The sequence below is a fragment of the Syngnathus scovelli genome, chromosome 6, assembly GCF_024217435.2.
Source record: "Syngnathus scovelli strain Florida chromosome 6, RoL_Ssco_1.2, whole genome shotgun sequence".
Classification (NCBI taxonomy): domain Eukaryota; kingdom Metazoa; phylum Chordata; class Actinopteri; order Syngnathiformes; family Syngnathidae; genus Syngnathus; species Syngnathus scovelli.
The window spans coordinates 13390317-13405263 of record NC_090852.1 but is presented as its reverse complement, the minus strand read 5'-3'; the positions used below and the strand labels follow the sequence as shown (position 1 = coordinate 13405263).

Below are 14947 nucleotides of genomic sequence, written 5' to 3'. Positions count from 1 at the left end.
CCCGCACAAAATGGCTTTCTTCCATAAAAACTACAATTCAAGGACAGCATATGACTGCCGAACAGCAAAGTGCAATAATTTATTTTGTGGATTTTTTCACAACCAACTCACTCAAAACTTTTATATTATTTAGGTACTATGTCCTGAGTGTTATTACAAATCCACAAAATTATTTGAAGTCCAGGTCAGTATAAGCCCCAGTGAAAGTGCATTAAGCCATGTCTATCATGCAGTGATTAAAGTTGATATTAAAACAATACAGTGGAAAACCGGCTATTCGCAGAGAAAATGGACCGGGCCGGCCCGCAAATGGCACAAATCCGTGTATAATTAACGGACATTAAAATATCTTGAATTTTTAATTTGTAGTCCAAAATGAAATTTAAAAAAAACAAACATCAATAGTGCTGATAAACCTTTAGTACACAACACCTTTTGAGTCTTCTCTATGAGAAGCACTACTTATTTATCACTTGCTCATCCTGGTTGCTGTTGTCATTCTGTACAAATCTGAATTTTAATCCTTTAACACTGTAAATATTTACTGGAATAGCATAAATGCATACAAAACAGATTAATCTGATGTTGGCAGAATGGTACACCTTGTGGATTGGACAACTGTCATATCTGTCATCAGATAAAACGACATTTTTCTCAAAGAATTCAGTGACAGATAAAATGAACACCCACCGTTCTTCTTAACATTCTTTGAGCCTTTCCATAACAAAGACAGACACCAAAAGTCTGCTTATAAATTTGTCTTTTCCAAGTTTATTGGTCCAAAAAGTCTTTCAAGGCCTTCCAACAAACATGATCACAATGAAGTATGACATTTCCAATAATCCGTGTATATATAGGTAGGTCATTGGTGCAGACATCTCGTCTGCAATCCTCCAGAGCAAACGTGTAACTTTAATTGATCTGAGTGAATTGAATTTTCAACTTTTTAAACAAATTTGACAATTATTCAAACACAACCAGGCACCATGTATCATCAGAGGCCGTCGCAGTGAGGGATGAAAATTTTCGACTGCTGGTAAAGGTAGTAAACTGTGCGTTTGAGTCCGAGTTTGTAAGGTTCATTCAAGATTGCAAACTTTCCCAAAAGTCTGGTGAACGCTTGGCCAACATTTGTGACCTTAAAAGAGCCCTGATGACAACGCAACATTCGATTTCAAAACACTCACTTGTTCACCCCTCAATTAAGGCGGCAATGCTAAATTCAAATAATACACTGCTGTAATGCTTCGCAATTGTTATATTGGACTGGCGAAGAACTGCCGACATTGCGGATGGCATCAATACCATGACGAACAAACAGATGTACAGAAGAGGTAACACACATCGCCTTCATGCCGTACCACCTGAGGTCAGATCTGAAGCTTGTCTTTCTTTACGCTTCTGTTAAAAACACCACTAAGTCTGTTTTTCTCCCATCATATCATTAAATATTACATACAAAGAAAATGGTTTTGGTTCAAACAGTATTTCTTTTGTCTGTTGACAACGCACATAACCCGACCTAAATAGCATGAGAAATAGAATTGACCTCAAGAAATACAAAAAAAAGCCAAAACATATTTTGTTTTTTGTTTGAATACCATGTTGTTTTATAGGTACTAGAAACAAACAATAAGAAATAGCCAAATATTTTAAGAATGTATTTACAAAATCATCTGATAATACCAGGGAGAGTATGAAAACTGCCTGGAGGAAGGAAACAAAACAAAAGCTGAGAATTGCTCTTTGTAAAATGTGTTTAAGTTTACTGTCTGCCTTGATACAAAATTGTAGTAGTTCGTGATCCTCCAGGAACCGAGAGGAGAGTTTAGTCCAAAGCGATGATGTCATCATCATTATCATCATGGTCTGCTTCTGCACTTGACTGGTCTGTCCGTGGGCGCTTGGTGGGAGTTTCGCCAGGTTCTGCATTTGCATGCTTCCTCTTGGTGGTGCTTGTGACTGCTGCGGAGCTGGACGATGCCTCAGCATCAGCATCATCATCAGAGTCCACAACCATAACGTCATCCTCCTCTGCTGGAACTGAAAGGTGGAGGACATGCTTACTAACATGATAAAGATAAAGTGTAAAAGAAATTCATGCATCATTAATTCTTTTTCAATAGGCAATCAAAAAATGTTTGTGGGCATCATTATTTTACATTTATTTTTATTTTTTTTGCCACAATTTAAAAATCTGAGACATGGGAAGAAATAAAAAAGAAAGAAAAGAAATTGTTACCAACCTTTAGAGGAGGTAGATGGCTGGGCTGAATCATTATTGCCGTTGGCGATGTTGTGCACCTCTCCCTGGTTGTTTTGGGGTGGGGGTGCTTTGTCTGGAGCTTCACCAACCACTTCAAATTCTACATCCCTCTCGAGATCTTCACTACCAGTGAAAACACACATTTTATTTTTATTTTTTTTTATCAAACAAGGACAATACTAAAGCTGTGCTTCACACTATACAGGTGACATACCTGTGCAACACATTAATGAGGAGTGTGTAGTCTTGGAGGAAGTCATCAGCTTGTAGTCGACTGCCATTACGAATGCCAAAGTCAGAAAGAAACTTGCTGTTGTTGGCTATTATACAAGAAAGCAAGACGTTAAAAGTCAGAGTTTAGTTTTGTGCATTCATTGGAATGATATGGCTCAAAACAGCACCACTTTGACTAATTTGAACAAAATGGACCAACAGTGTTTACCTTCAGTCTCTCCTTCCTCTGAGGAGATGAGTATTGTCCCTTTTCCATCTTCTATCTGAACATCTGGCGCTACCATGCCGAACCGCTCCTTTAGAATCTGCATACAACAAAATACATGAAGATAAAAAAATGAAATGGAACACAAGATTTTGCATTATCAGCAAATGCAATCAGCCCCAAAGCTGTTATCTTATTGATAACCAGCTGCCTAGTTTTGCCAGTATCAGTGACCCTAAATATATCCTCACAACAAAAGAAAATATTTGCTTTTTCAAACTAATTATTTAGATAATTTTGTCTGTGCACACCCTGCATGGGTATTAAAAGTGTGAATAGAAATTTTAAAACATTATTTAAATCCAGGTATGTGGCAACACATTATAGCCTTGATGTTCTTTCCCCCACTTTTTGCATTCATTCTTATGGAAAAAATTGCTCCTACTCAGAAACTTTTCTACCTACGAACCCGATCACAGAACAAATTAAGTTCGTAAGTAGAGGTTTCACTGGAGTATGAAAAACACTAGGCTCGCTGCTATACATATGGAACCACTGCAAACCCCCCTGTAAGATATTTAACCACCAATCAAGAGTTCCTTGCACAGGCACTAGTTTGCTAGGTTTTGAGTGACATTGTCTTCACCAATCACCTTGTCTTGTAGAGAGAGAACCATTGTTTTGTGGACGTTAACTTTGACAGTCACTTCAGGCTTGTTGGCACACACGTAACAGTTGGCCCCAGGTGGGTCCAAGATGCATGGAACTAGCAACTTCTTCCTGAGATTAGGACACTTGTTCAAGAAGATCTGGACATGAGATACAAACAAAACAATATTAACAATCTTCGATCACTCATTTTGTTTGTGACTAGGGAAAGAGTAATGAGGACACTCTAGTAAGAGGGATGACAGGTTTTGGCTCGTTCCAATAAATTATAAAGCTCAGGTTCGGAACATCCACCAGTGGTTTTCAACTTTTTGCCTACAGTACCACTAAAAAAAATATATATATATTTTGCTCCCCAAGTCCCACCATTAAGACAAACATTAAATACAGTCATGTAGTGGGCCCACGTGTTCTTGAACATGGAAAAAAAAATGTAGTTAAATAATTCAATTCAAATATATTGCACTTAAAGGTAGAAGACAATTTGTACTAGGGCTGAAATTTTAAGAAAAAAACTGTATTACGGTTTAACTGACAGCTATTGCGATTTCAACTCAATTTGCGATTTGCTTGAAATCAAGTTTCATTGTACAATTCACAATGTGCCGCAACATTTCTAAACATGACAGAAAATGACATACAATTAAAAACATTCTAACCTTTGACTAGACTTAATGGCTTCAGCGATTAGGCTTAATAAAATGGTGTATTTATTGTGTAGATCTCAAAACCCAGTTCTCTGTGGTGTGAAATAGTGCAAATAGCCGATATAAAATTTGATTGAAATTGACCTCATTACAGCTGACGTCAGCTGTATGTTCCAGTGTTAGCGCGTGCTAATTTGCTAATATAGCCGTAATCTTAGTTTATGTCTAGAATACGTATTAATTGTAAATAGACATTTCTGTTCATAGCTTCTAGCTTTCTTCTCGAACACGGCTCTAACCAAACTTCTGTGAAAATTCTCCTGTACAAGGAAGCACTTATTTTGTGTCTTTCCCAACTCTGTATTTCACTTTAACGCTCATGCCCAAGATTGCGATTTCGGTCCTAAAAGGATGTATTGTTCAGCCCTAATCTGTACCTTGACAAATGTTTCAAAAGAAACAGATTAATACAAATACTTCGAAGTTTTAAAAGCCAATGGCAAAAGTAATTTTTGTCAAATAAGATTTTATGTTGTTAGTTGTGATGGATGAACTCACCGTGCGGCAGGATTCTATTTCCCCTGCCAGAATCTTGAGTGCCTCCAGCACAATGAGTCCGGCAATGACAGCATTGGTTGTGGCAATGGCCGGGATTATGTTACCTGCCATGGCTGGTACAACAAATCCAGTTAAATGCATATGTTCTTCACCAGAGGGTCCCACGTGGAAGCAAAAAAGGAGAACGCAACTTACACTTGACATCGAAGCGACTCTTCATGCTCATGCTGAAGATGTACATTCGGAGGTTCGCTGCTGCAGTAACAAAATCCATGGAAGGAGGATCATCCTAACAAGACAAGCAGGGACTATTGTCACACAAGTCACGCAAAACACAGCAACAGTGAATTTCAAAAGTGGGGAATTTAATGTGTGCTATTGTGTGGTAAGACCAAGATAAGTGCACGAATGTAGACAACTGCAAGCTATTTCACCAAACAACTTCAACTTGTTAATTTTGTTACGAGTAAGATGCTTTTACTGAATTAACTGAATTCTACTTGGATTTACTTTGAGATCATTTAATCATTGATAGGTCTAAATACATTTTAACCCAGGGTGAGAACGCAATTTGTTTGTTCGCGCAGTTGGGTTTTGTATTTGATGCATCCAAATGTTTTTAAAAGCATGCAAGTTTTATGTCAAATGTATTTCACAACAAACGTGAATATATGAACGCTATTTGGAAATGTGTTACCTTATCCCAGACAAGCTCTGCACCGTCTCCTTTCTCAGCCAACAGTGAGTGGAGGGTCTCCACGCTTTCTCGGAATAGCTTACAGTAGCCCCAAACACCGAGAACCTGCTGGTCCTTTAAACCTGAACCCGGGGACTCCTCCTGAGGGCATCCTGGGTGCAAAATAATACCAAAGTCACACTACCACAGTGTCTTAGAACACTGAAAGACACCATCACCATTTAGTATTTTCATATATTTGGTTAAGGGAGTTACAACAGCTGCTTGAATGATCCGTGACCCACCCCCAAAAAGCTATCAATGCAACAGCTACCTGAATGATCCGTGACCCCCCCAAAAAGCTATCAACACACCAGCGTTCTCCAGCTGCTGCCAGTCCAGTGGCGTAGGAGCTTTCCTCTTCTTCCACAACTTGTCCATCGTTAACAAGTACATGATGTCATCTTTGAAAAGCTGGAGAACAGAGCCAATGAGATCAGATTAGCAGTGACACTCAATTCACTTTAACTGAAGCAAGGTTAGCATCCCACAGTTGATATACTACCTTATACTAAATACTACACCAAACCAAACAGGTAAAAGAGAAGAACCAAATTATGTGGACAAAGATATTACTCAAGCTGTGTCTTGTGAATATTTTAGTCAATGTTTGCTTCTTGCATGGCCGATAGTTGGTACCTTGTTGAAGAGTTTGATAGCATCATATTTATTGCGGCGTGCCCACTGCTTGGTAGAGACGCGCTTGACATCTCCATCCATTTCTGCGGCCGTGGCACGAGCTGCCGTTTCATCGGGGTTCCCTGTATTGCACAACACAATTTTTACACTCTCAAGTTTGAAAACTCGCATTCTCTCGAGGCTTTTAACAACCACCCAACAGAGATTTAGCAAGATACACACCCAAATGAGTCACTACGAATCAACGTGTCTTAATGAATGTTGTTAAAAATGGAAATGCTCCAACTCACATGAAGCCTCTGGATCGGCTGTGTCGGGAGACACATCTTGATCAGCATCCTCCTCCCCAAACAGCTGGCTGGAATAGAACAAAGGAAAAGAACACCTTTGGTCACGCATTCAATAGTTGATGAGAAGTGTATAGTACCTTTGTTATGGTCAAAAGTCATGCATCATTAATATCTGAATGAGACTCACTTGAAGAGATACTTTGCCCAGACAATGCAGTGAATGGGTTCAGATGGTGTATTTCTTATAGTGCAACCTGGGAAGGTCTTCTGGGCAGGTTTAGGTTGGCACTCGTAACACTCCGTCATTCCCTGAGGGAGAAAGGTGAACAAAATGGCTTTAGTATTAAACTAAATTCCACAAGTGTATTAATTGATCAACAACTAATCAATTATAGTAATTGCTAATGATGGATTCATTGCTTAGACATGGCTTCCTTAAATTTTGTCAAAACCCTCAAAATTTCAGCCTCTCAACTGTAAATATTCTCAGATTTATGTAGTCCTTTATGATAGCAGACCTTTGTGTTCAATTATATTTAATAATCAATATTTTTGACTATTGTATGACATTTTAAGGCACAAACCAGTTACTGAACCATCATCAATTTATGTTTGTGCATTTTTTCTACACTGTTCGAATGTGCCATTTTAGGACACTTTGACATAAACTTGCTTGCATGTTTTCATTTGACAACACAACAGCAGATATTGGAACAGTATATCTTCAGAGAAGGGACAGTAAGTGAGCACCTTCTTGATTACTGTAACCTGTCCGAGGTATCCTGCTGTGCCGCTCTCAATGAGCGGGATGTCGGCCGCCAAACACATCCTGTTCACATGGTTGCGAGCAGCTGCGGACGTAAAAAGTCAATTAATATCCCTCATCATCTTGAGAAAGTTGGAAAACACACCACTGAGCCCAGGCGTGCCCACCTCGGTTATCCAGAGCGTTCATCACCAGGATAAAATCTTTAAAGAACTCCACGTTGTAGTCAGGACTGTTGGAAGAAAAAAATGGTTCCCCTTTCAATCTATAATTTGTACAAATGGTATTTGTGGAGCAAAACGGATACACAATAAAGACAATTACTTTGTGATGCTGTCATGGTAGGCGGTGATATTTGCAGAGGGGCAAAATTGCAAGGCACTCTCTTTGGCGACCTGGCAAATACAAGCACACAATCTGAAGTTACTGGAGCGAGCACAAATCCAGCAACTGTGCATCGTTCCAATGGCAGGTATCTCAAGATGCCACTTACCTGTGCTTTAGACTTGCCAACATGCTTCTTCTGAAAGAGGAATTGGCGATTCAAATTGCTGACATCAATTGTGTCCAGGTCAATCTGAAAGATAAATTATTTCATAAATCGCATGCAACAACGTCTTAAATCATCTCAACACATAGATATGGGGAAATTTATTTAGGGAGATTTTTACTTATTTTTTGGGAAATGTTGAAATAATTACAAATACTGTGATATGTTGTCATGTCACATTTCTTTTTTACGTGGGTGCCACCCAGTGTTTGGATAAACTGTTGACAATCTAAATGTTAACTTGAATTACTCTTCCTTCTACAACTTTATTGTACTTCCGAATGAAATTAATGATTAAATTATTAATTTCATACTCATTCAGGAATATGCTACCACTTTGAACCCAAAAGAAATTCCATGCAAATCCGACTAGTGATTAGCTTTGAATTTAATCTGTAAATAAATGGCATCTGTAAAGGACTGATTTTCCTTGGGTATAATGAATCACATTTCTTCCATTCAATGGACCTGTCATTCAAAAGCTAATCTTTTTTTTTGTAATGCTTATCTGAGCAGTACAAATGGTGCAAGGAATTGACCTAGCTGTCACTATTGTACAACCTAAAATCATGGTTATTAATTTTTTAACATTCATCCATCCATCCAAATCTAAATTTAAAAGTGACACCCACAATTCGCAGAAAATTGGAGTGAAAATTTGCATGTAATTATTTTTTTAAAATTAATCAGCCAATTAATCTGTAATGTATATATTTTTTTCCTTTCAAAAATCATCATTGGCCTCAGAAAATCCATATTGATCAGGTCCCAATGACAACTACATCTAATTTAGCTTTTTTTTGTCCCTAAATTCACAACATTAGCAAAGCTTTTTACTCCCAATATAAATTCATTTACATAAGTATGAAACCAATAAATTAACTAAATTAACTGAAATTACACTCCAAAATTAAATAGCCTTCATTTGAGCAATGCTTGCATGTCCAAATTGATTTACTTTGTTCAAAGACGAACCGGCATGCTGTTTTGATAGTCATCTGTTTCTCAATCTTAGTACAATGTGAGACTATTTTGTGTGCATATAACTGCCAGTAATAATTCATTGTTACTTATAGGTTAATCAAAGTCTCTACATCCACATAAGTCCAAAAGTTAAACCAATACTTGAAATGTAACCATTCTTATACTTGTCAAGAATCAGCACTTCTACTCAACAAATTGCGAGTACTTTTGCCACATCTATGATTACAGTGAGCCATATGTCCTATATGATTCAATACGCCATTGAAAAAACCTTGCGGCTTTAACTTTATGTCGATTATAATCATAATAAAGACATCGCATACGTCATTTGAAGTTAACAGTCGTGTTAATGGCGCCAAAATACCTCTAGCTCTCGATGTACGTACATTTAACGAACGTAATTGCTCCCACACATTCAGTTCAGTACAAGATGAAGTGAACCATAAACATATATATATATGAATATATTTGTGCCTCGTCTTCTAATAGAAGTCAGACATTAGTGGTTTAGTGCTGCACAAAGACTTCACATGGTAGCACGCTAGCCATTCTGTTCACAAAGAACTTAGCGCGCTAGCCGGCTAAGCTAATAAGCAAACAAACAGACCACTTCGATGTTTTTGAAGCCAGTGAGGACGAGGTTCTTGAGTAGCTCACAGCCGATACCTCCCGCTCCCACCACTAACACCTTGGACGTCGAGAGGGAGTCAGCCAACTCCTTTCGGAGGGAACCCACAAGTTGAACCATGTTGATGGGTACAGCCTCAACCTCAGCCTGTAGCACCAGATGCTCGCAGTTAGCTTTGGCATCCACCGCAGACCGACTGACGATGCCCCGCATAAGGCTGCAGATTTCTAGTTTGCCGGCATACGTCATCTTTTTCGCCATATTGAATGTGTCAGCATGCACGAAATATATATGAAATGAAAAGCGACACGCTCGCAAACACGCGTGCACGCACGCACACGCGCACACACACACACACGCACGCACACATACACACACACACACTTTTGTGAGAGCAATCATCTAAGATCCAGAAATATATATTTGATGTGTGAATTTTCTGAATCAAGAGTAATGACATTCTCCTTTTTTTAAAACTCAATTTAGTATATATTCATGTATTATGATAATCAATATTATCAATTATATCAATTTTGCCATTAATGATCACGCGGGAGAAAATGCCCTATAGTGGTCATATAAAGCCTACGTAAAAAGTGGCCGAACATAAACCATAGGTTATTGCCTTGTAGTAACCTCACGTCTGTGCATCGGTGTAAATAATCAACGGGAGAGCACAGAACAGGGTCGGTAAGCACTGAGTTTAAAATGTGTTCAGGTAATTCAAAGACAGTTTGTGATCAGCATATAAATGAAATTTATTGAGCATTAAATACACGCTGGACAACATAATGAAACTTTCTACTGAATCACGTCCACGCACGAATATTGATGAAAAGGGAAATTGTGGGAGTACCCTGAAGGCAACAGCAGCTACGGGGAAAGTGGTGAGGGTTCATACACTCTTCTCTACTGTCATTTGGACTCATTCTACCAAGGGGACAGCAAGTACCGCATTAAAACTTCTGCAAGTCACCTTCCTCACGTTGCGTCTTCAGTAAGTCATCATGTCAAGTTTTATAAACTGCTGTAGAATGACGCATGAAACAATTACGATATTCTTTTCCCGTAATCTTGTCAGAACCAACAGTGCGTAAATAAATAGGTGAAAATCAATAGTGCAATGAAAACGCCACTCATTTATTTGTCCTTGTGCGTGCGTATGCGTTTGTGCGTGCGTCGGCGTGTGTGTGCGTGATTAAGCCACAGTTGGATTCATCAGCCATCCCGCAAACCAGAACAACTAAGGCTGCCCACAAACTGTTCGCAAGGTTATTGTTATTTTATTAACTTTGTTTATTATTATTATTATTTTTTTGTCAGTTTTTTTCCCCTGTTTTTTTTTTCCAACAAAGCCCCTGCCAGCAGTGTTGCCAAGCCCAAGAAGAGACATCGGCCAACATTGCAGCCGGAAGAAAGAACACTAAAGAACAATGGGCTCCCTAGGACAAAGTTGGCCTTTGCTGACTGTTGGACTTTTGCTGGGGCTTCATCACACCTCATGTTTCTGGATCCTCAATGTTGTCTTCCCTCCCGATTTGAAACCTCAAAACCGTAGCAACACCACACCTCCACTCATCATTGGTAAGTGAACCTTCCACTGTGAAAAGTACAGGACACTGAAATGTACTGCATTTATAAAAAGTAAAAATCCATTCATGCTGTCAGTTGTTTGAGAACTTGGCACAATTTAAAAAAAAAAGTGTTTTCACGCAAAATAGTTCCCTTCATTCCCCTTTAAACTCGCTGGGTTAAAAATAGAACCGACCCAGGAAGTTGGGTCGATTTTTGCTGATTTTGCAAAAAGAAAAAAGAAAAACCAACCCATTAAAAAAAAAAAAAGATTTTTTTTTTTTAAACCACTGTTTTAAGAGTATTTATTAACTTTGCATTGTTCATACTTGTTGAAGTGAGTTGAGGAGTTGCATTTGGATAAAAATAGTGCTCTGCCACTATCTTGTGGCATATTGATGTCAATTGAAATGAGTTGAGGAGTCTCATTTATTGCATGTTGATTTTTGTTATTCATGGCAAGATTGTTGCCCTCAAATAGCCTCAAGACAGAAAGTGTCAGGAAACAGGAAGTCAGGCAGGAACTCAGGGAAATCACTGCAATACTATTGGAATTAAAGATGGCAATTATCAATTATTCATTGACCTGAGTGAGGTTTGTTTATAAATTTGTTTGTTTGTTTGCTAACTTTTTCCCACTTTACCAAATCATGCATGCAGTCCAGTAATAAAATGCATGTCTGTCTCTGAAAGAAGTCAATAGAAAAGCTTAAACAACCCTTAAGATGCTCACAATGCACAAGTCTATGAATCTGAAGAATTGAAATTCAAATAGCACTAGTTTTCAGGTGTTCCATTTTGAAGATCCCATTGTAAAGAGATTAGATTAGATCATAAGGTACTTTCTGGACATCATGTGGGTGGTAGTGTGCCAGAGGTAAGCGCTGTGAGCTTGGGGCCCACACGGTTGTTTGTTTAGTGAAACAAACCTCAACACTGACTAAATGTTTGTGGCCAAGCTGTTCATTTACATGTTGAGTCATGAGTTTAAACTAAATGAACTACATTAGTTGATTAATATGTACATTTTCAACGCATGGACTCTATGCTATCACGATGTTGCATTTGTATCCTCTACATTTTCTGTTACACTGTCAGCAAAACAAATATTATTGGGAGTCTAAACGGGACTTGTTTTTGGCCGTTTTATATGCTCATCTCAGAGACTCAGACTTGTTTTTGCAGTTCCAGGAAACTTGGGCAACCGTCTGGAAGCTAAGATAGACAAGCAGCAGCTGGCCCACTGGATGTGCTACAAGAAAACAGATCACTGGTTCCCCTTGTGGCTTGACCTCAACATGTTCATGCCCATTGGTGTCGATTGCTGGATCGATAACATTAGGTAACACTGACCCATATGCGTTTCATCTATTCTCCGCTCACACACGGAAAATACTGTCGGAAAATAGTTGATGATTAATTTTTTGCTGCTCCCCGAGATCAATGACATTGGAAAATTATTTTGATATTTTTATTGCTGGAGTCCTATTAGAGTGTGTGTGTCTGAAACACATGTCTGCGTTCAGACTTGTTTACAACAGGACAGCAAGACGATCATTCAACTCGCCAGGGGTGCAGGTGCGGGTGCCAGGGTTTGGACAAACCTATCCCATTGAGTTTCTCGACAATAGCAAATTGGCTGGTGAGATGCATGAATCTGTTGGTCAAATTGTGGATATTTATAAAGATTAAAGTCATAAAAAATCACATTTCCTACTGACATTTGTAGAGCATACGTCAACATTTATATTGATGTTCTGTAAAGTCTACAGACGGAAAAAGAAATGAATTGATTGTGTGCATTATTTTGAAATGAAACTGTGAGATGTATTTATTTCCATAAGGGTAATATTGCAGTTACGAGATGCTCTGTGTTTTGCAGGTTATTTTCACACTATGGTGCAGCATTTAGTCAACATTGGCTACACTCGGAATGAGACTGTCCGTGGAGCCCCGTATGATTGGAGATTAACTCCGAGTAAGTGGTTAAACATTATGGCATAGACCACACTATATCAATTATATGAGGGTTGTAAGATGATCATCAGAAAATATTGGCATTTGATGCTGTGTTATTTTTTACTTTGTATTTAAAAATGAGCTATATACTTTGTATGTAGCCACACCCCGAGAGTATGGATGACGTAAAGGAGCCATATCATATCTAAATCATTTTTTGGAAATTTTAGGGTTAGGATTTTTCACCCAAAATACCCGAAAGTGGTGTTCTCCATTCACTCCTGCTCATCCAATTCTCTAAGCAGCAGCTCCGCCAGATCAAACAAAAACAACCATACTGCCCCTGCAGATTAAAAATGCGCCCAGGTTCCCAGAGTAGCTGGCCCTACGACTGTTCTGATTTTGGTTCATCAAATAAATTATAAAATGTTTCCACATTCCCGCTGCAGTGTAGTCATGGCTGTTTTCAACATAATTTTGAGATGTCCTACTTTGTGAGTGGACATTGAACGCACCTCCAGTCTACTGACGAATTTGTGTGACGAAAGCAGAGAATATAAAATACTTTTTTTTTTTTTTATTGCTGTCTCATTTCAAATCAAGTCAAATTTAAACTGTGCTACTGGAGAGTTTTAAGAAAATTTAAGAAAAACTTTTAAGATAAGTCACATCATTTGAAAAATGTTAATTATATTTCAAGTTGTGAATCTTTTTCTAAAAAACAACTAAACAAAACAGGAGTCTGTGCAACAACAATGGATGGATGAATGTAGATGTCCTTTTCTCGCCCTCTGACAGATGAGAACGTAGAGTATCTCATGAAGTTGCAGGAGCTGGTAGAACAGATGTATGAGCAGCACCAGGGGCCTGTTTACTTATTGGCACATAGCATGGGCTGCCACTACGTCCTCTACTTTCTCAACCATCAGCCTCAGGACTGGAAGGACAAGTACATTCGGGGCTTCATTTCCCTCGCGGCTCCATGGGGGGGCGCTGTTAAAGTACTCAGAGTCATGGGATCAGGTACTGGATGGCATGCATTTCAGTGTTTTCCCTTGTCAGTCAAATTAAAAATTTTCAATCTGAATAATGTGATGCACACCACAGAAATAAATGGCATATGTTGTAGTGGAGTACAGGTTCTGTTTAAAAACTAAGTTTTGATTTGTTTTTTTTTAGGAGAAAATGACGGCCTCCCAATGATTTCCAACATTAAGATCCGAGAGGAGCAAAGGATGACTACAACGAATCCATGGATGCTCCCAACAGAGAAGGCGTGGCCAAAGGACCACGTTTTCATATCAACACCAAATTTCAACTACACGACACAGGACTACCAGCGCTTTTTCCAAGACATCAATTTTGAGGATGGCTGGTAAATTCACACTGTACATGACATTTTTCGATGTTAACTTCATCCAGTTCAGTTTAAAATGTTCTGCAGACCAACATTGATTTCATATGCATTTGTATTGTGAAGTATTCTCTTTTTGATTTGGAGATGCCTGACACATTCATCCAAAATTGCAATTATGAAGCAGTTGTGATTATCCTGCATTTTCATCATTTGTAATCGCAAACCAAAAATGTCACGTACCCTTCCATATCATCACCAGTAGAAGTTAAGGAAAAATCAAATCAACTATCTGACAGCTGACTAACATTTGGTTGGTTTCAGGTACATGAGCGAAGACTCGAAGAACCTGACTGCTGATCTCCGCCCACCTGGTGTTGAGGTGTGGTGTATGTACGGCGTCGGACTACCCACTCCAGTCACGTATATTTACGATGAGGGGTTTCCCAACGCAGACCCCATAGACTTTATTTACGACGATGGGGATGACTCCGTGGGCAGCCGAAGCATGAGTCTTTGCAAAAATTGGGCCGGGCAGCAGGAGAAGCCTGTGCACGTTACGGAATACAGGGGGTTGCCACACTTGGATATTGTATTCAATGAAAAGGTGTTCAATCAAATTCAGCAAATTTTAGAGGGGAAATCAGATCTGCCCAAAGAAGTTGATGTCAGGTCTGGCCAGATATAGCAAACTATTTTCAAGTTATATTGATTAAAAAACACGTGCAGCAGGCCTGGGAATAGCAACAACAATGAATTGTGCATGCCTGACCTCAAGTTTATTAAAAAAATATCCCTATAAGTACTCTGAACGTTGAAGTTTTCAACATATGATTTTTTGTTGTGAATAAAGATGTTCTTTTAATTGGCATTTTAGAGGGTTTTTTGTG

The 14947-nt window shown here is 38.8% G+C and overlaps 2 protein-coding genes across 4 annotated transcripts; one reads left to right on the top strand and one right to left on the bottom strand.

Annotated features, from left to right (window-relative positions):
• Nucleotides 1–743: 743 nt before the first annotated feature.
• On the bottom strand, nucleotides 744–9375 carry uba2 (ubiquitin-like modifier activating enzyme 2). The gene is made up of 17 exons (XM_049723149.1): nucleotides 9152–9375; nucleotides 7504–7587; nucleotides 7335–7405; nucleotides 7178–7242; nucleotides 6995–7095; nucleotides 6432–6553; nucleotides 6245–6312; nucleotides 5955–6076; nucleotides 5630–5729; nucleotides 5277–5428; nucleotides 4775–4868; nucleotides 4580–4692; nucleotides 3359–3514; nucleotides 2709–2805; nucleotides 2481–2586; nucleotides 2247–2389; nucleotides 744–2043 (listed from the first exon to the last, which is right to left on the bottom strand). Exons 1-17 carry the CDS (start codon nucleotides 9290–9292, stop codon nucleotides 1829–1831), a joined length of 1950 nt encoding a protein of 649 aa, XP_049579106.1. The 5' UTR covers nucleotides 9293–9375; the 3' UTR covers nucleotides 744–1828.
• Nucleotides 9376–10017: 642 nt separating this feature from the next.
• Nucleotides 10018–14928, top strand: lcat (lecithin-cholesterol acyltransferase). 3 transcript variants are annotated; one of them, XM_049722303.2, is made up of 9 exons: nucleotides 10020–10169; nucleotides 10376–10443; nucleotides 10528–10756; nucleotides 11930–12086; nucleotides 12271–12386; nucleotides 12627–12722; nucleotides 13502–13726; nucleotides 13883–14078; nucleotides 14382–14928. In XM_049722303.2, exons 3-9 carry the CDS (start codon nucleotides 10606–10608, stop codon nucleotides 14743–14745), a joined length of 1305 nt encoding a protein of 434 aa, XP_049578260.1. In that variant the 5' UTR covers nucleotides 10020–10169; nucleotides 10376–10443; nucleotides 10528–10605; the 3' UTR covers nucleotides 14746–14928. The 3 variants fall into 3 exon arrangements, with proteins under 3 accessions (XP_049578261.1, XP_049578260.1, XP_049578262.1); XM_049722304.2 differs by lacking the exon at nucleotides 10376–10443 and having other exon boundaries at nucleotides 10018–10169; nucleotides 10496–10756; XM_049722305.2 differs by lacking the exon at nucleotides 10376–10443 and having other exon boundaries at nucleotides 10037–10169.
• The last annotated feature ends 19 nt before the right edge of the window (nucleotides 14929–14947 follow it).

Coding starts and splice junctions, on each gene's coding strand:
- uba2 (XM_049723149.1), bottom strand. CDS start 9,292: ATGGTTCAACTTGTGGGTTCCCTCCGAAAGGAGTTGGCTGACTCCCTC. Junction 7,243..7,334: donor TACCATGACAGCATCACAAA/GTAATTGTCTTT, acceptor TTCTTCCAACAG/TCCTGACTACAACGTGGAGT. Junction 5,730..5,954: donor CTATCAAACTCTTCAACAAG/GTACCAACTATC, acceptor TCTGTTCTCCAG/CTTTTCAAAGATGACATCAT.
- lcat (XM_049722304.2), top strand. CDS start 10,606: ATGGGCTCCCTAGGACAAAGTTGGCCTTTGCTGACTGTTGGACTTTTG. Junction 10,757..11,929: donor CACACCTCCACTCATCATTG/GTAAGTGAACCT, acceptor TTGTTTTTGCAG/TTCCAGGAAACTTGGGCAAC. Junction 12,723..13,501: donor TGATTGGAGATTAACTCCGA/GTAAGTGGTTAA, acceptor GCCCTCTGACAG/ATGAGAACGTAGAGTATCTC.